The sequence below is a fragment of the Dermacentor silvarum genome, chromosome 3, assembly GCF_013339745.2.
Source record: "Dermacentor silvarum isolate Dsil-2018 chromosome 3, BIME_Dsil_1.4, whole genome shotgun sequence".
Taxonomy (NCBI): Eukaryota; Metazoa; Arthropoda; class Arachnida; order Ixodida; family Ixodidae; genus Dermacentor; species Dermacentor silvarum.
The window spans coordinates 45,320,710-45,340,540 of NC_051156.1; the positions used below are offsets into that span (position 1 = coordinate 45,320,710).

General features: G+C 48.3%; 1 protein-coding gene across 1 annotated transcript in view; it reads right to left on the minus strand.

Moving 5' to 3' along the window:
* Positions 1-19,831, minus strand: part of LOC119444325 (fatty acid synthase-like) — a 223,276-nt gene that overhangs the window by 177,593 nt on the left and 25,852 nt on the right. The window contains 1 exon segment of the mRNA XM_049664542.1: positions 6,404-6,604. Coding sequence (XP_049520499.1) covers positions 6,404-6,604 — 201 coding nt within the window.

Sequence of the window (19,831 nt, forward strand, 5' to 3'; positions counted from 1 at the left end):
AAGAAGTGATGAAAAGAATCGACGCAGACGTTTCTTTCCGTTCTTTTTTTTCGTTCCGTGTTGCGCTGCACACATCATCAAAGATTCAAAGGTCTTTAATGAAGGACTGAATAAGTTGTTCAACCAATGTTGTATGTATGTATGTATGTATGTATGTATGTATGTATGTATGTATGTATGTATGTACGTATGTACGTATGTATGTATGCATGTATGTATGTATGTATGTATGTATGTATGTATGTATGTATGTATGTATGTATCCATGTATGTGGGTATGTATGCACTAGGTATGCATATATATTTGCGCGTGTGTGTGTATAAGTATGCTTATATATATGCATATATATGATTATCATCATCAACCTATATTTATGTCCACTGCAGGACGAAGACTTCTCCCTGCGATGTCCCATTGCCCCTTTCTTGAGCTATTTGATTCTAACTTGTGCTTGCAAATTTCCTAACTTCATCACCCCACCTAGTTTTCTACCGTCCTGGACAGTGCTTCTCTTCCCTTGGTATCCATTCTGTAACTCTAATGGGCCACTGGTTATCGACCCTACGCATTACATGGCCTGCCGAGCTCCATTTTTCCCTCTTAGTGTCCACTAAAATATCGGCTATCTCCGTTTGCTCTCTGATGCACACCGCTCTCTTCCTGTCTCTTAAAGTTAGGCCTATCATTTTTCGTTCCATCGCTCTTTGTGCGGTCCTTAACTTGTTCTCTAGCTTCTTTGTTAACCTCCAAATTTCTGCCCCATATGTTAGCACCACTAGAATGCAATGATTTTACACTTTTCTTTTCAACAACAGTGGTAAGCTCCCAGTCACGATTTGGAAATGCCAGCCGTATGCACTCCTACACAATTCTATTCTTCTGTAAATTTCGTTCACATGATCAGGGTTCCCTGTGAGTAATTGAGCTAGAGAAACGTACTCCTTTACGGACTCTAGAAACTGACTGGCGATCCTGAATTCTTGTTCCCTTGATAGGCTATTGAACATTATGTTTGCATTCTCATATTAATGTTCACCCCCACTCTTACACTTTCTCGGTTAAGGTCCTCAATAATTTGCTGTAATTCGTCCCCATTGTTGCTGAATAAGACAATGTCAACTGCAAACCAAAGGTTGAGGAGATATTCGCCGTTTAACCTCGCTCCTAAGCCTTCCCAGTCTAAATGCTTGAATACTTCTCAGCATGCAGTGAATAGCATTGAAGAGATTGTGTCTCCTTGCGTGACCCCTTTCTTGATAGGTACCTTTATACTTATCTTGCGGAAGAACCAAGGTTGCTGTGCAATCTTTGCATATATTTCCCAAGATATTCACGTACGTATGCCTCCTGTACTCCTTGATTGCGCAACGCCTCTATGACTGCTGGTATCTCTGTTGAATGAAATACTTTTTCATATGATATGAAAGCCAAATAGAGAGCTTGATTGTACTCCGCAAATTTCTCTATTACCTGATTGATGACATGGATATGATCCATCGTAGAATATCCCTTCCTAAAGCTAGCCTGTTCTTTTAGCAGCCTGAAGCCAAGTGTTGCCCTGATTCTATTGGAAATAATATTGGTGAATATTTTATACAATACTGAAAGCAAGCTAATGGGTCTATTACTCTTCATTTCTTCAACGTCTCCCTTCTTATGGATGAGTATAATGATGGCGTTCTTCGAGCTTTCTGGTACACTTGGAGTCGTGAGGCATTGCGTGTAAGGGTCGAAAACATTTCAAGCATGATATCTCCTCCATCTTTGAATAAATCGACTATTATTCCTTCTTCTCCAGCAGCTTTTCCCCTGGTCATGTCTTTCAGGGTCCTTCTAACTTCATCGCTAGTTATAGAAGGAGCCTCTGTACCTTGTTCATCACGACTTCGAATGAAAGTAGCTTGGCTGCTCTGGGAACTGTGCAGGTCTGTATAGAATTCTTCCGCTGCTTTTACTATGTCATCGACTTTTACTATGTCATCATTTTACTCTTTGGTGTAACCCTTGGCTAATGAAGCTTAACGTTTCTAAATGTAAAATAGTCTCTTTTAGGCATAAGCATACTAACTCTACGCTTTCTTATCACATAGATAACATCACAATTTTGCATGATACTCAATATAAATATCTTGGTGTTAACCTAACTTCGACTCTTTCATGGTCAACGCACATTGAATACATATGCGCTAATTCCTCGAGATCATTAGGGTACATACGCCGAAAGTTACCTAATTCTATTAAAGATATTCGTAAACTAGCTTACCTAACATTTGTGCGACCTCAGCTTGAATACGCTGCATCCGTCTGGTCTCCCCATCAAAAATATTTGATCGAAAAACTCAAATCTATTCAGAATAGGGCAGCGCGTTTTATCTCACGTTGTTATGACTATACTAAAAGCATAACATAAATTAAACTCGACCTCTCACTACAGCCCTTGCATGATCGTCATGATATAGCCCTGCTATCCTTATTTCATAAATACGTCCATAACACAGCGCCATCAGTTCTTCCTCTTGAAACTACTCATTACAGGTCACAGCAGTTCTACAATCTGTTGAATTTCATGCGCATCTACGGAAAGACTAACTCATTTAACTACTCCGCTCTTCCAAGAGCCATTCGTCTTTGGAACGAGCTTCCTAACACCATATAGTTTATGAAAGTGACCAAGAAAACTTACGGCTTCTTCTAACAACGAATTTTTCAAACAACTCTACATAACCTGGTATATTATTGTTTGTCATCGCCTTTCCTGTTATTGATGTGCAACTACGCCTTGCATACTGCTCTGTTATAGCCCAAATATGTCGCGCTTACTCTGTAATTCTGTTGACTATGTTTACTGTGTGACATTTCATTGTTAAATGAGCTGTCGCGTCCAAAGCGTTCGGTTTGTTGTCTAGGTCATATTGTAACACTGTATTAGTGTATTAGGACATTTGTTACCCTATATGTGTTGTATATGTATTCACATATGTATTCTAACTATTGTACAAGTAATAATTTTTTATTGTACTCTCCCCCCCCCTTACACATTGCCTCTAGGGGCCTGTAAGGTATCTTTAAATAAGTAAATAAATAAATTGCCTTTGATATTACCCTGGTCATCTTTCAGTGCATACATTTTGCGTTGTGCTATGCGAAGTTTTCTTCTCGTCTATATCGTGCTGCGTGCTTATTTTACTGCTTCCTCAATCTTTTCCACGTTATAATTTAGGATATCCTTTACTTCTTCTTGTTGATCAGTTTCGACCGTTCAGCGCGTTCTATCTGATCTCTCGAGTTGGACACTTTCATGTTTTGTCGTTTCTTTATTAGGTCCTTTGTTACTTGGGAGAGCTTGCCTACTGGTTACCTTAGGGCCTTACCTCCCACTTCAATTTCTGCCTCTGAGATCAGCTTAGTTAAGGTTTCATTCATTACCTCTATGTTGTCTTCATCTTGTTCTAAAGCTGCTTATTTGTTTGCGAGCACCAGCCTGAATTGGTCTGCTTTTACTCTTACTTCGTCTAGGTTGGCCTGTTTCTTCGTGACTAATTGTATTCTTTCGCTCTCCAAAATATGAGAAATCCTAGACCTCACTAACGTATGGTTCCTGCACTTTACGCTACCGAACACTTCTACATCCTGCAATATGCTGGGATCGACAGAGAGTATGAAATCTATTTCATTATTTGCTTCTCCATTCGGGCTTATATATATATATATATATATATATATATATATGCGGGTGGAGGTATGTATTGGAAAACCTAAATACGCAGGGCAGCAAAGGTAAGGCATTGCGTAGATGGAGTTCGACTAAACTCAGCTTTCCAATGCCGAACGACTGACTGTTAGATTAGAATGACGCAGTGGACGAGCCTACAGCCAGATCTGACGTTAACTGCGAAGACAAGAGTAGTGGCAAGGAGCAGAGGTAGAACACCGGGCTTCTAATCCGAAGGTCGTAGGCGCGAATCCTCCTCCAGTCCACTACATTTTCAGGCTTGGAGTGGTGCCGGCCATCAGCAAAAAAATTGCGGAGCCAGTGGGGCTGTAATAGTGCAGGTGCAACCAAATAACAATGGCGCACTAAGCTTAAACAGACACTCCCTCACGAGAACAGGAATTGGCCTCCCTGGTAAGTATTCGGCCACAACCTCCCTCATGACCCCTCCAGTTAACCCATGGCCGTCAATCCCCAGCGGCGGCGGAACACCTGACCAAGGCGCCGATCAGACCTCCGACGCAGCGAAGGGTTCTAAGGGTCTCTGGGTTTGGACAGGCCGCCACTCGAAACTGAACCTGGCAACGTTCAACATGCGAACGCTCTCGAGTGAGGCTAGCTGAGCAGGGCTGTTTGAGGAATTATTAGGCATTGCCTCGGATATTATTGGCCTTAGTGAGGTTAGAAGAACTGGTGAGGCTTATACAGTGCTGACTAACGACCATGTACTTTGCTAAAGTGGTCTTCCACAGCAGAAAGAATGCGGGGTAGGATTTCTAATCCACAAGAACATAGCGGGCAACATTTGTTAATTCTACAGCATTAATGGGAGGGTAGCAGTCGTCGTAATAACTTTGAATAGGAGGTATAGAATAATGGTAGTAAAAGCTTACACCCAAACTTTCAGTCACGTTGATGAAGAAATAGGATAGTTTTATGAAAATGTTAATTTAGCGATGAAAAACAGGGCTAGGCATCAGAGGCGGAGCCCGGAACGTCGGTGGGCGTGGTCGTGCGACGGCGTCGGCGTAAGTCAGTGGGGCGGTGAGTGGAGGAAGGCTCCAGAGGAAGGACCTCGGACACTTGTTCTTCTATAACTTGTCGTAGGGTCGGACTAAGGGACGAACTGGACTCCGGTGGGTAGGAGATAAGGGAGAGCTGGCCAGCAACTTATTCCCGGACGAAAGCCTTGATCTGCGAAAGGAGGATTGAATCGTGAAAAGGATAGGTCAAGCCTGACAACGATTCCTGATGGGGAACAGGATGGTGGGTGAGCAGGCGTTGACGTCGGAGCTCGTCATGGCTTTGGCAGAGTTCAATAACTTGGGCAACAGTAGAGGAGCTCTTTGAAATCAGCATCTGAAACGCGTCCTCGTCGATGCCCGTAAGTATATGCTTGATTTTATTGCCCTCAGATATGGATGCATCGACGCGTTTGCAGAGAGCGATGACATGATGTAGCTCGTAAAGGTCTCACCAGGCTGCTGAGAGCACGACTGCAGACGCTGTTTGGCACGAAGCTTTTGAACAGCAGGGCAGCCGAAGACCTCGCTGAACTTTGTCTTGAACAAAGTCCAGCTTGGGACTTCGCTTTCGTGCTTGCGAAACCACAAGTGCGCAATTCCGGGGAGGTAAAAAGGGACGGTGGTCAATTCCATTTGTTGTTAAGACTGACGCGTTCGTATGATGATAGCCAATCATCAACGTCGTGGTCATCAGCACCGCTAAATATGGGAGGATGCGCAGACGAAGTGTGCCGGGGCATATACGGAGGACTGGGGAGCAGGTGGTGGTACGCTCGTGGCGCTTGCGGAGGTCATGATGGCAGGGAAGATCCGGCTGCGCAATTCCAGGATTACAGGAGACCCAGCAAACCTCCATCAATTATGACAAGGAAGTCTCGCACGGCTGTGGACGACACGCAAGACGCCGACAGGAAGACGCAACAGCGTAGGGTTAGCCAGGCGCACCAGGAACAGCGTCGAGCCCGAGCCCCACTTCAGTAGCGCTGGCGATCCGGCTGCGGAGCTCTACACGACGCACTTCTTCCTTACACTGTATGCATTGAAGCACAAAATTAACTGCAACGCCATTGCATTTCTCCGCAAAGTTCGGGAATTAGTGTATCGAAACTGGTGGCACCCTGAGAATTAATTCCGAATGAATTCGCCTTGCGAACTCCACGGCTACAATTTGTAAATTACAATATAGCCCATCAGGTAATTAGTGAAAAACCTAATTACTGACTTTTTTGTTAATTATTCGATTATGCATTTCAATTTTTGTGCAAGTAATGTCCGCCTCTTCGAGTAGACCAGCTCATTAACTAGAATTGGGCTATCTGCCACAGGCACCCATAAATAAATTTTGAAAATGTTTGCTGAAACACCCTGTACATCCACAAGTATGTTCGCCGATACCGATCAAGTTATCTGCAGCAAGAGCAGGAGCAGCCACGTCAAACTTGGGAGAACAGGCAAGGAATGGGTTGCTTCAATAAAAAGATTTTCTTATCGCTTGCTGGTTGCAGACATTGCTCTTGAGGTATTACTGTATCAGTGGCATTCAGGTGGGAGTTAAGCTTATGTGAACGACACTTCGGCGGCTTTCCAGAAAGCTAGGTATACTTGGCAGTGGAACGGGAAGCAATCATAGCCGTGCTGCTTTCAGGCTCTAAGTTCAAGACTTACCTTGAGCGTCGAATGTCTTGCACTTTCCTTCCGGTGACAACATACCAAGACGCAGGAAGCTTAGTGTTGTAGTAGGTTTGAGGGCGACCATACTTCCACCTACAATGGCTGCCTCACACTGCCCAGAACGCATAGCCAACACGGCTTGATTAAAGGCCGCTAGTGTCGATGAGCACGCTGTATCCACCGTGAAGCTGGGACCTGAAAACGTCGTGAAAAAAAACATTTCGTATGCACCCACTGATAAAATACTTTTCGTTTCCAAGTCATCTAACTACGTTAGCGATAATTTAGGACAGTTAGAACCCGCGTCATATCTTCGCATCTGCCGCAAGCCTTTTGTGTGCGGAGTTTCAGAAAAAACTGACGCCTTGTACAGCCTTTCTGCGATTCTGGGAAAAGCTGTTGTAAACATGATAATTCGTTGAGAAATTGAACATACGGGGCCGTGTCTTTTACTACTTTAGGGGTAGTTGATAGAGTTGCGTAACTAGTTTCACCAAACTAGAAATTTCAACCATGTTGAGAATGCGTTTTATCTCTATGACCAAAAATACCTAACAGGTAGCGCTGAACTACGTAATTTTTTTGTTCCTGATATTGACGTACTCCGGAATCATTGAGCGTAAGCACACTAGAGAGAGAGAGAGAGAGAAACGAAGAGAAAAGACAAGAAGGTCAACCAGACGAGCGTGTGCTTTGCTACCCTTCATTGATGGTAAGAAGTAAGGGAATAGAAAGAGGAAGAGAGTGAGCACTGAGTGCACAGTGAGTATGCACAGGATCACAGTTCGCCCTCTCGCAAATCGGTGTAGTTAAGGTACTGTGCTAGCGCACATCGCTTTTTGTGCCGGGTGTGTCCACGGTCCGATTATCTTTGACTCGGGCAATGCGTTCGAGTCCAGACCGAAGAGAGAGGCACTGGACATCGTAGTAAGGAAAGATACTCAAAAGGTGCCCGGTGGCTTTCTTGCACCTACAGGAGTTACATCGGGCTATGGACCATTCCAATATGATATGAGTGTGTTAGTAAACGCCACTCCCGGCCCCAAGCGGCACAGCAATGTTTATTCGTATCGGAAAAGGCTAGATAGCAGTTGCAGCCGTAGCAAGGGGCCCAGCTTATGCAGTCAGCAATGGACGGCACTTTAACTCCAGAAAGCTTGTGTCTTTTTGCACGCAAGCAGACGAAGTTCCCTGGCAGCGTCCGTCCTTATCAAATGTACGCGTCTGGGTGTCCTCTTTGTAAAGCTTATGGTCCCACCTGTACATTCCACAAAGTGTGCATGAGATCATCGCACAGGGGACGAAAGTTAACCGCAGCGCTGATGTACAAAGTAATGCGATAGGGTTTTCAAGGAGGCAAGTTCATTAGGTTTCTCAGGCACGTTTCCAAACACAACAAAGAAAAACAATAACCGCAAACTTGTTCGTCTTTGTCGTTTTAAACGAACAAGTGCGCAATAGTCGATCTGCAGTTTTAAGCGAAGCTTGATAGGCTCACAAGCGTCGGTGGTGGTGTCACGCTGAAAAGTGGGCCGATCGTGGCGCAATAGTGCATAACGGGTCCAAGCTCGATGGCACATACCAGGGACAAGAAAGAACGAAAGAAAGCAAGAAACAAAGAATGAAAGAAGAAAAGAAAGAACGAAAGGAAGGCAGGAAGGCAGAAAAAAATGAGAAAAAAATAAAGAAATCACGTGCGGCACACACCCACGTTGGATATGCTACACGCGTCATCACGTGGCACGCGGATCACGTGACACGGCGCGCGATCAATCATGTTCCTTTGGTATGTCGCGAGGCCCTGGGAGATGGAAGGAAAGCGGGTTCGCGTGCGCTCCTCCTCGATCAGATCAGTTTAGGGGAAGAGATGGGAAGGTCACGCGTGGTTCGATCTGCAAAGGAGCAATCTGCGTTTGATGAACGCCAGCGTGAACTCGCACGGGAAAGGGCTCGTCGTCGACGCGCCGATTCTAGCGAGGTGATGGCATCCCGAGGTGATGGCTTCCGAAGCCGATGCCCGCCGTCAGCGACGATCAGAGAATCCCGAGGCGACGGCTTCCGAACGTTACCCTGGCGAAGGTCAGATAAACACACGACAACCTTCACTTACCCCCATTTTCTCGACATGGGAAGGGCTGGTGATTTTAAATGCGAAACATTTCTTGGCGAACATTTGCTACAATGACAGCATCTATCTATCTATCTATCTATCTATCTATCTATCTATCTATCTATCTATCTATCTATCTATCTATCTAGCCGCCTACGTCTTTGTACTCTCATGGTCATTTCATTAACTTGGTATGTATCAAAATTGGCACACTACATCCAGACTATATGACGAACAGAAATGGGATGTAATGACATGAATGTCACGACATGCGTTTCATGTAGGTCAGTGAAACAGCCGCCTAAGTCCTGATGCTCTCATGGTCATTTCGTTAACTTTGTAGGTACCGAATTTGGCATGACGTAATAGTTCAGCGGAAATCCGCTAGGTGGAGATAAGTAATTAAAGGGAAACTGAGACATCCACCCAAATGTAGCAATTTGCTACAATCGGAAACCCAACCGGGTTCCTCGAAAGAAAGTCCTCGCAGTCGAAGAAAAATTCGTCCTGGTCCGAGACTCGAACCCGGGACCACCGCCTTTCCGGGGCAGCCGCTCTTTGGCATAGCACGAATTTGGCATAGCATGACAGGAGTGTACGACGAACATGAGTGATAGGTCGTGACATAAATGTCATGTCGTGCGTGTCAGGTAGGTCATGACAAGGACCCAGCAAAAATATTAACATTAAAAAACCACTGAAATAGTTTCCGACGTGGGTACTAAGTGTACGAGGACTTGGGTAGCAATCACTTCATCCTGGTTACCTCCTTCGAGGTGTCGAGCAGCCCCCCCCCCCCCCCCCCCCTATGAATTTAGGGCCACGGATTCGGACCTCTTTCGAAAAATTAAGGAGGGAAAGACGGCAGATCCCACAGACTTTAAAGACTGGTTGTTGCAATTGAAAAGGAAGCTCGAGTCCGCCGCAAAGACGGTCCGCACGGACCTCAAGGTTTCAAGGTTGACAGGATGGAAAGCCGTCCCGCTCACCTCCTCGAGGCCAAGGCTGCTCTCCTGGTCAGGTGGAAGGGGCAACGGCTCAATCGTAGACTCCATAAGAGGATAGCAGAACTAAATCGCACCATTGAGGAACACTGTTCTGCGCTCGCTATATGTGCAACAGTGGGACGAGCTTCGTAATTCTGTCGATGGGCAAATGCGCACTGGAGGCAAGTGGAATCCTCCTGAAGCAGCTCCTAGACCAATCGGCCTCCAAGTCCAACCAGAGACTAGCAATAATAGGATTTTGCACGAAGCCAAACGGGAAGGCTTCACCGTGCGGAACATTATCCAGTAGTTGGCTGAGAGATACCTACCCACAGGACCCTCGGGCGACGCGGCCTATCCCCGCTACCGGGGCCTCCAGCGGGAGGACCTGAAGGCTCTTTTTTCTAAAAACGAGGTCAGGGAAGCGCTTTTTACCCTGAACGGCCGATCGGCCGCGGGCCCGGACGGAATTTCAAACAGGCTGCTTCGCAATCTGGACGAAAAGGCCATCTCCACGTTAACGGACGAGATCAATCGCGTGTGGAACTCGGGAGACGTCCCGGACGATTGGAAGCTCGCGTCTGTAATTCTGATTCCAAAGCCAGGTCGCACCCCCGGCCTAAGCGATCTGCGACGAATCTCGCTCACTTCGTGCGTGGGAAAGGTCGCGGAACACATCATTCACAACTTGATATCTAGGTACATTGAGGAACGCTAACTCTTCCGCTATAACATGATTGGTTTTCGTTCGTCCCTGTCATCGCAGGACGTCATGAAACTCATTAAACAGCGGATCATCGATAAGGACACCAGAGACGTCAGGGGTATCCTGGCACTGGATATTGAAAAGGGCTTCGATAACATTTCCCATACGCACGTCCTCGATTCCGTTACGGACATGGACCTTGAATCCCAGTTTCACGGTTCATCAGATTTTTTTTCCTCGGGCCAGGTGCGCCACTCTCAAGGTGAGGCAAGGTAAAGTCTGATACCTTCGAGCTAGGGGCAAGGGGCACTACGGAGGGGTCGGTCATCTCGCCACTTCTCTTCAGCGTCGCCATGCGCGGTCTCTGTACCCTTCTGTCCGAGGTGGACAGCGTTAATCGCGCTCTGTACGCCGACGACATCACAGTGTGGTGCGATGGCGGCAGTGAAGGCAGAGTCGAGGAATCGCTACAGGCGGCCGCTGAGCTGAATGGATGCCTTTTTGGCGGGCACGGGGCTCCCTCCCGGTCCAAGTGCGAACTCATTTTGTATCGACCGACTAGGAGGGGACGCAACCCCAAGGGCCAGGTCCCTCTCGCGAAGGTCTACATCTTCATTCGCACGGCCATAGGGCAGGTCATTCCCAAGGTTCAGGTCATCCGCGTACTCGGTATGCTCATCGAGGCAAATGGTTGCAACGGACAGAACTGATCGCTCGTATCGCCCCCAAAACGGACAACAAGGTCAGGCTTATCACTAGGTTCTCCAACAGTCGCGGAGGGCTGGGGGAGGACAACCTCCTCCGGTTGTACCCCGCCTTCCTAATGAGCCACATCACGTACGTGGACGCGGCGCATCCCTGGCGCGGATACGAGAGGGCAATGCTCGAAGCACTGATGCGAAAGAGCATCAAAAAGGTGCTCGGCATCCCCATGGTCGCCAGCATGGAGAAGATCATGCAGCTGGGCGTCCACAGCACTCTCGACGAGGTGCTCGTGGCACAACAGAAGGCCTAGCTTGTTAGGCTCTCTTCGTCGCCTGCGGGGAAGCGGATATTGGAGGTGCTGGGCTGCCATCCCACTGCTGTCAGGGAAAGGCGGCGCCCAGAACGCAGAAACGCGTAAGGCCGTCACGGTCTTGCCGTTCCCGCGCAACGTGCACCCGCAACAGAATGTTGGCAGACGCAGGGCCCGGGTGGCTGCTTTTCTCGGACCCGGAGCTGGCGATTGTGATTGCTAGCGTTCATCGACGCCACCCAATACGGTTCATACGCGTCCCAGTCACGGTGATCGTCGGAAACGTACGTGGCCAGCATTTCAGTTAACGTGCGGTTGAGTCGTACGGTGAGGCCCTATGTTTTAGGGTGGTATGCGGTGGCAATCTGGTGTTCTGTAGAACAGGAGCGGAGCAGATCATGGACGACCTTCGATAGAAAGTAGCGGCCCCGATCCGTAAGTAACTGGCGAGGGACGCCGTAGTGCAGGATAACGTCGTATAGTAAGAAGTCGGCGACATCTTTAGTGCAGGTGGTTGGCATCGCTCGAGTAATGGTATATCTCGTGGCATAATCTGCTGCTACCGCAATCCATATTTTCGTTGATAGAAATAGGGAAAGGGCCAAGAAGGTCGAGACCCACACGAAAGAGGGATCTCTGTAGGGATATCATTTGGTTGAAGCAAACCAGCAGGAGGAATAGCAGGCGTCTTCCGGCACTCACACAGGTTGAAAGGAGCGACATAACGGCGCACAGTGCGATACATGCCGGGCCAGAAGAAGCGGCGCCGAAAGCGGTCGTAAGTACGAGCGATGCCAAGATGTCCAGCTATAGGAGCGTGGTGACGTTGCTGCAGCACGGTCCATCGGAGATGCTTTGGAACGACTAGGAGGAGCTCCGGACCATCAGGACGAACGCTACGACGGTATGAAGTTCCATCGCGGCCAGCATCCGGAGGGAAGGGTGATTGGGCGAGGAGCTTAGGCGGTCCATAAGTGTTGGAAAAACATGATCTTGGTGTTGCTCGTCGTCAATATGGAGAAAGCCGGAGAGCGACAGAATACAAATGTCCCAGTCAGCATAGGTATTGTCCGGTTGATCCGCGGTATTGCGGGACAGGCACTCAGCCTCTTGAGGCAGACGCCTTCACTTATGCATAATACAAAATGTACTATTCTTTCAGACGCAATGCCCTACGTGCAAGTCGTCCAGTAGGGTCCTCCAAAGACGAGAGCCAGCAGAGGGCGTGATGATCGGTTACGACGAAGAAGCTCCGACACAATTGGTACGGTCGAAATTTCGTGACCGCCCACACGAACGCGATAATGGTGTAATGGTGTAAATGGTGTAAATAATGGTGTAATGGTGTAATGGTCTCAATAATGGTGTAAATTCGCTCGGGCGTAGAAAGGAGGCATAAGAGATGAAACGGCCTTGGCCCTGTTGACACTGAGCGAAGACAATGCCGATGTCATGACCACTCGCATCACTTCGTACTTCAGTATACGCATAGAAGGGTCAAAGTGAGACAGAATCGGCAAAGTTGTAAGCCGCTCAATCAAGATAGAGAAGGCTTTCTCCTGCAGTGGTCCCCAAGAGAAAGAGACGTCATTACTAAGAGGGTCAGTGAGAGGGCGAGCGATGTCGGCATTTTTTTTTCACAAATCACTCGAAATATAAGCCCATAAAACTGCGGACATCGTTTGTTGTACAAGGTACAAGAAAATTTCGTACGGAGTGCACTTTTTGTGGATCAGGTTGAATTCAGGCCTCGTTTACGAGATGGCCGAGCACGGCACTTTCGCGGCGACCGAAGTGGTACTTGGAATAGTTTAGCTGAAGGCCAGCACTGCGAAACACGGAGAGGATTGTCGTGAGGCACCGCAGGTGGCTCTCAAAGGTCAGCGAAAACACAATCGCATCGTCGAGGTAAATGAGTGGAGAATGAGAGGCGAACGGGACCTACGCCCTTGCGGAGACTAGCAGCGGCTAAACTTGGGCGGAGTACTGTCGGCTTTGGTGTTCGTAGTCAGCGTGTAGGGCGAGAAAGTGGGATTGTCTGGCACTTGGCGGTAGTGACTCGGGGACTCGGGCATGTTGACCACTTCAAGCCACGCAGGAGAGAGTCCATCATGCGCTAGAATGTAGCTGGCGCATTGCATAATTCAAACGGCATGACTTTAAATTGGTACAGAGCGTACGGTGTGACGAAGGCGGTTTTCTCGCGGTCCATCTCATCGATGATAATCTGTCAATAGCCGGAACTGAGGTTAATTGAAGAAAAGTATTGGGATCTGTGAAGGCAGTGAAGAGTGTCGTCTATGCGAGGAAGTGGATGCACGTCATTCTTTGTTATTTTTTGAGGTGACGGTAGTCAACGCAGAAGCACCATGAGTTAAATTTTTTCTTTACTTGACAACTGGCGATGCCCAGGGGCTACTGTAAGGTTCAATTATGTCCTTGTCCATCACCTTGTCGACATCTTTCTCTATGATGGCCCTTTCTTTTTCGGAGACACGATATGGCCGCCGATGAATGGGGCTGGCGTCACAGCTGTTGATGCGATGCGTGACAACAGATGTCTGCCCAAGTGGACGGTTGTCCAAATCGAAGATATCCCGATAAGATGACAGAAGATGACGAAGAGCTGTTGACTCAGTACTACTCTGTAGTGACTCAGAGACTCAGGGCATGTTGACCACTTCAAGCCACGCAGGAAGAGTCCATCATGCGCTAGAATGTAGCTGGCGCAATGCATAATTCAAACGGCATGACTTTGAATTGGTACAGAGCGTCCAGTGTCCACGTGTAAGCGGGGTCAACAGAGTATTCGTAGACCGGGTCCGAGTTGCAGCTTCACCTACTCCTTCATGCTCGCTGCCTGCGGACGATGTTGGTAAGGTTGTAAGGCGATTTCCCCTGACCTTCCTTCCGAGCAAACAATAGGCTCTTCGTCACCTTCTGTCATCTTATCGGGATATCTTCGATTTGGACAACCGTCCACTTGGAACGATCCGAACGATGCGCGTTATATCTACCGGTACTGTCGGCTGAACGAACCGCGGCGGGTCTTCGCTTGTTCGAAGCGTCGACATTCCTTTATAATTGCGTCCACCGTGGCAGAATCCTTGCACATCTGGATATTGAAGGCATCGCCTGCAATACGTTTTAGCACGTGACCAATCTTGTCCGCCTCAGGCCATGTTTTTACCAGCCGTGCGACAGAGGGCCAGTACATCCTGTATGTACACGAGATAGGATTCTGTTGGCGTCTGAGCGCAGCATGCAAGTTCATTTTTTCGCGGCTATCTTAATACTGCCCGGTCTGCCAACCAGGTGTCACATTTTTTTCCTTGCAGATATCCCAGCTCATTAGGCCAGCTTCATGTGTATCGTACCATTGCTTCGCAGTTCCTCTCAGATAATATATCAGGTTTGCTAACATCAATATTGGATCCCACCTGTTGCTCTGGCACACTCGCTCGTACATCGCAAGCCTGTCCTCGACGTCAGCGTTGTCCGTGCCAGCAAAATGTCCTCGGGTCCCACGGATTAGCGAAGATGACTGTTGGCACGGGCTGCTCAGGCGTTGGGGGTTTTGTCGGTTGATCTGCCATTGTGGCGGCAGCTAGATTACGTCGGCTGCAATGTTCCGTGAGTGTACCCCGCACCTCCACCACGTTGCAAGATATATAGGTCAGGAGACAGCGGCCGCACCCATCCCCAACAAAGTCTGCTAGTTTCTCTAAGTGCCACGAGATGGCTCTTCCCACAGCGGTCCGGGGCGTAGTGAGCGGTAATGGGAATACGCGCTTTCTCAAGGCCATTTTTCGAGAAACTGTTGCTCATCAAGAGAAGAAAATACTTTTGCCGCGTTGTTTCTGTGCAGTTTCGTTACTAACTCCAGTTTTGTGAAGCAACGACTTCGTGGTCGTTTAGTTAAACACGTAAAAGGCAATGCATTTTGGCGGGTTATTTGAACCTGCTACGCCAGAAAGCGCCGGCAACCTGATAATGGAGCCGTAACCATCCGTCGTCTCTTTTGTACGCTTGACCGTTGACTCGTTCGCCCGTTCCACGCCCTGATTGTTTGTTCGCTAGTTCACTCGTTCGTTTTTTCCTTAAATGGTGGCAGCATGTCTTCAAGCTTTCGCACACACCGCTCATATGTGCGTCCGTGCACTTGCTTATTATACCGTTAATTCACTCAGTCATAAATTCGCTCTTGATTTGTCCGCTCGTTCCGTTCTTTTAGTGCGAAGACACTACTAGCCTACGACCCTGGATTCCACGACTACATCCTTGCAAGGATACATGCGTGAATGCCTGCGAGGATGGTAGGCTCCCCAGAGGTAGTTCGGGGAGAGAAACTTGGGTCTCACAAGCCCCACCTGGGTGGCTGTTTTAGAAACAACCACTGCCCTGGCAGGCGGTATTTTGGAAGCAGCCCCCTGCCAGAGTAGTGGTGCATCACTAAACCGCTGCGCCCGCTGTGCCAATAATGGTATGAGGACTTGCGGCAATTTATAAACCTCCCCATCGGATTCTGCCTCTGGCACAATCCGCTAGTCAGCATCGCCTAACCCGACTCTCGAATGTGCTCTCGCGGAGTACTACGCTCGTTGGCGCAGCGAAACCACCCTCATTTTTTTTACTTTCGTCCGTTCGCGTGCTCGAGCGCGCGCATGTTTCACTATGTGTTCTTAGCAGTTTCCTTGCATTAATTTGCCCTAACTAAAACGTGCGATATTATGTTGCCCGAGCGCCTGCTGTACAAAAACCGTGACTTAATTGTGTGGTGATATGCTACTCAGTCCACCACATCGCAGCATCAAGCGCAATGTCAACCTTGTCTTCCCTATGCTGTAAGGTATAACGAATCATTCATCTCGACAGCAGTGTTGCCAGTTTTGGCTATATATAGACAAATTGGGCTACTGGAAAAATTTTTTGGCGTCGACTTGGACGAGATGGCTATGTGGCTATATTTGGACTACTGAAAATCTGCGACGGGGCTGTTTTTGGGCTATAAGTGGCGCCCTAATCCAAGCTCCAGAGGTGGCTCTGGTCGGGTAGAAGCAAATCTCGAAGGCTGTGTTTTAGCTGGCTGAGCCGGCCACGTGGCTGTGCCTGTGTGCGTGCGCGAAATGACCCCCCCCCCCCCCCCCCCCGCCTTTCCTTCCCTCTCTGCGCCGTTGTCGAAGCCGGTGGCTTTGATGTTTAGTGCACTTAAACTTACACCCTGTTTGACCGTTAGGCACCCGATTCCCGGGCATCGGGATGAGCCTGGGAGTAGTGGATTTTTCACAGTACACTCTACTAACATGGCTATGCTCAGGAAAGGAGAGCAATAGCATAGGGTCGGGGCCGTCGGGTGATCGTGGCGCCGACATGAAAGAAGGGAAGCACGGGTGGATGACACGCTCCAGTGTGTTCATGGCCATATCTTCCGGATGAAGTATCGCGTTGGGCACAGCTTTCGACCTACTCCACGTTTATGGTGCAAAGCTTTACTGCCATATTCCTTTTCCTGCTAGATCAAGTTTTCTTCGTGCTTAGATTCGAGATGCATTTCGATAGGTTAGCCAAGTATGCGACAAGTGGGCCAAGTATGCGAGAACGTATAAAAAAGAATGGGAGCAAGACCCCGCGCCAAAGGTGGGTTCTGGTGCTTTTATTTCTGGATGGTTTGCCCGTAACGTCATGGATGCAGATACTCATTCTGCTAATATCGAAACATGAAAATGTATACACACATAAAATTGCAAAAAAACGACTATATTTGGCTATGAAATATTTTGCACTTTTTTATGTTTGGCTGCATTTGGGCTACAACTTTTCTAGCTTTTGGCTACGCCGCCTCATCGGACCTGGCAACACTGCTCGACAGTGTTAACACGCCAATAACAAATTATTCTGGTCTTCGCTTCTGCCACTGATGCAATGGCCGCCCTCATACTTTGACTGTGCCACAATTTGCATTCAAACGAGATGAAGATACTGACTTTTCATTTACTTTTGGCTGCACATCTCGTTCGTATCACACTTTACTGCGCGTCACTTTTGCGTCACTTCATTTCACTGCTCTTGCCTTTCCCACACATGCCACTAACTCATGGCACTGCATTTGCAGTATTTTTATTGCACTTACAAAGGCAATAAAATCGCTCGTCTTGCGGTCCGATATTTGAGAACGGCCACATCTTTCGTAATCAGAAGATATCGCTGAAAATGTATGCAAGCTGCTGGCGACGACGTAAGGAACAGCTCAGGCCATGCGAACGGCGTGTGTGACACAAAAAATCTGTGCGATGCCATCTGATTGCTATAGCAACGACATCTTTAGTGTATGTTTTGGCTTCTTCCGGTGAAGTTTCACCGCAGGCCGGCCAGACGCTGCGATCAGCAGCCCGGATCTCTGGAGCGTCCCTAGTACTTTATCTGGGTCGCTAGTCCCCTGTGCATCGCCCGTGCTGTGTCCAAACCTATAATAAAGCGAACCTTTCTATGTCTCACTGATTCGTCCGTGAGCGCCGGAAACTCACTGCAAGGAAAGCCAACTTACACAATGGAACCATCTGCGCATCTGCGAACACAATAGAACAAGGGTTGCGCATCTGCCCACACAATTGAACAACACCGCACCGCATACGTATGGTAGAACACTACCGTTTAAATTCGCAGTAGTACGGATAATAACTCTGGTAACTGCAACGCTACGCTACCCAGACGAACTGTATATATCGGCATTGCATTACCCGCGTCACGCAATGCAATCCCGGCCGTCACCACGAGTAGGCCGCGGGTGCACCGTACGGCAGAAAAGGCTGCCGTACGCGAACGTAACGCAAGCGTGATCGTGTCCGTAAGACCGATCCCGTGTGTCGGCAACGGCAGAGCCTCTGACCGTCTACCACAGTGATCACAAGGCCATACTACGCAAGTGTACAGTCGTCCGTGAAAGCGTGAGTGTATACGTGTAACCAACGGCTACATGATCTAAAATAAAGGCTATGCAACTTAACGAAATGTGTTTTCACTCAAGTTCAACGTTCAAAAAATACAATCCTAAACAAGCAACCAAATCACATATGCATCGCATCGGGTCGCTCAGCATTTCTTGGGTTCGTTGCATGGTCCTTAGCTTTGGACTCCCTTTGATTCAGTTTGCATAGGAGATAGCTTCGCGTTAAACCATCTTTCTTTAAGAAAGGGGCTTTGATAATTTTTATCTTCCACCGTGACCTCCACAAAAATGTTGCAGGAAGAAAGCATGCCCACTAGGGTATATTTACGACTCATGTATATGGCAATCAGGCAACAGCGGGAAACATCGTCTTCCTCTAGCTCGCTTCAGCTTCTTGTTTCCCTTCACCATAACAATATGGTTCCACAATCCTTTTGGGGCGCCTTTGTCACTTTTGCGAATCTCTTGCACCCAATGTTAGAGGGCTTAGAGCACCAGCAAGTGTCAACGAAAGGAAGCACGTCCGCTTGTGCATGTATCCGAGATTTGCACACACCGGCTGGTTATGTTTTTTTAATTATGTTTATTCTTCCGGTTGTTAAAGCGGGAGGAATTTTACCTTTTCTATTGTTATCCTTTGCGCGTCTTTTCCTACCTCCTTGCGGTCTTATTCTGCCATTTACTGGCGGTGTCGCTACATTCAATCTTAATCTTGCTTCCTGATTGCCTGGGGCCCGCCTAAGAAAGCTGCAGCCCGCGCCGCGAATCGCCGTCCAACGGGTGCAGCTACACTTTCGCTAAAATGTATCCCATCATGCACAAAAGCGCCTTCGCGGCCTGCTGGGTGCACTTCCCGGTTGATGTCAATTATTGCCGCCCAGTAGGAATTGTTAGTTGAGCACAGCTCGGCTAACAGCTCCCTCTCAGTGTAGCCGGGAGCGCGGGCCGCATTACACTTTTTGCTGATGAGCGCGGTGAACGCGTAGCAAAAGAAGCCGGTGCCCGCTAATCGCGGAAGCCATGGCTTGCGGCGTCATTTATAGCGGCCCGAATAACCAGACATGACTGATAGGCAAGCCCCTGCTGGACTCTCTCCCACGCTAGGCGGATGCGCAACGGGCGGCGCCTGCAGCGTCTGCTGCAAGCAAGCTGCGCTCGGTAGGCTAGCGCACTGGAAACGTGGAAGTGCTCTACAAACGCTCCTTCCATTAGGAAACAATTTTTGGAATTTCCGCGGTAAGCACACGGATAAACAGTGCTGGCGGAAACTTTCGACGCGTATAACGGGCTATCAGTATGAGCTGTTAAGCAAGCGTACATAGATTCCACTCCCGCTGCGGGATGGCGACGGAGCCTTGTTGAAAGGCGAAGTAGATAAATGAAAGCTCAAGCATTACAGCGATCGAAGACATGTCCGTGTGAGATGTCACGTGTTCCACCCTACCATACTCGTTCCACGAAGGACGCTGCGCTGAATTAGTCGCCAATTCGGGACGTCTCTAGGAGCAGCGGCGTCCGTTGCTCTGTAAAGGGAAGTTTTGCATGCACAGACTGGCGAATGGGGATTAGTACGCAAACAGTGGGTGATGCCGCGGCCTTTTCACCTCGGAGAATTTGTGCAATTGCCGTGATTTCCACCTATGGAAGTTAGAATGACAC